Here is a 612-nt window from a genome sequence, read left to right on the forward strand (position 1 = left end):
GGCAGAGGCAGCAGTCCTCCCCCTCCGGCAGCACCCCAGAGGCAGTAGAGCCAATTGCACACCCTTAAATGTGCTCGTTCCTCACCGTTTTGTTGCAGGTCTCGTAACCTCCAGTGTCAGCGGATTTTCCAGGTGAACGCTCCTATTAACTGTGTCTGCTTGCATCCCAACCAGGTGAGCGCTGGCTCCTCCGTGATTTCCCAGCTCATGCTTTGCCGTGGCTCCTCTGGGTGAACCTGAGGGGCTGCGGAGTTTTATACTGGCAGACACAGCAAAAGATCTGGGGGCTGGCAGGGGAGGGTGGCCTTCCTGGTGGCACAGACCCGTGAGTTCTCGGGGGCATTGCTGGACAAGCAGCATCTGGCTTTTTGCACCCAGGCCGCCCAGCCGCCCACTGCCTGGCCGAGCTGCTGCTGCCAGGAGCTTTGGGTCGGTGTGGGAACGCAGCCCACACGGCACGGGAGCTGGCACAACAGACGCGCAGTCCTTCCATCTGCCCCGGGAAAGGCAGCGCCACTTTGTGCGGTGGAGCCAACCTCCCCGAGCAGCGGTGCTGGGAGCGAGCGGGTACTGCAGGCTCACGTTGTGCCTGTGGCAGGGATCCACGCCCCC

General features: G+C 62.6%; 1 protein-coding gene across 1 annotated transcript in view; it reads left to right on the plus strand.

Moving 5' to 3' along the window:
* Nucleotides 1–98: 98 nt before the first annotated feature.
* The window catches only part of MLST8 (MTOR associated protein, LST8 homolog (S. cerevisiae)), a gene marked incomplete at its 5' end in the record, with an annotated part of 4,068 nt that continues 3,554 nt past the window's right edge, over nucleotides 99–612 (plus strand). The window contains one exon of the mRNA XM_010287788.1: nucleotides 99–174. Coding sequence (XP_010286090.1) covers nucleotides 99–174 — 76 coding nt within the window. The remainder of the gene's footprint in view (nucleotides 175–612) is intronic.

This window comes from Phaethon lepturus, unplaced genomic scaffold (genome assembly GCF_000687285.1).
Source record: "Phaethon lepturus isolate BGI_N335 unplaced genomic scaffold, ASM68728v1 scaffold26065, whole genome shotgun sequence".
NCBI classification, from domain to species: Eukaryota; Metazoa; Chordata; class Aves; order Phaethontiformes; family Phaethontidae; genus Phaethon; species Phaethon lepturus.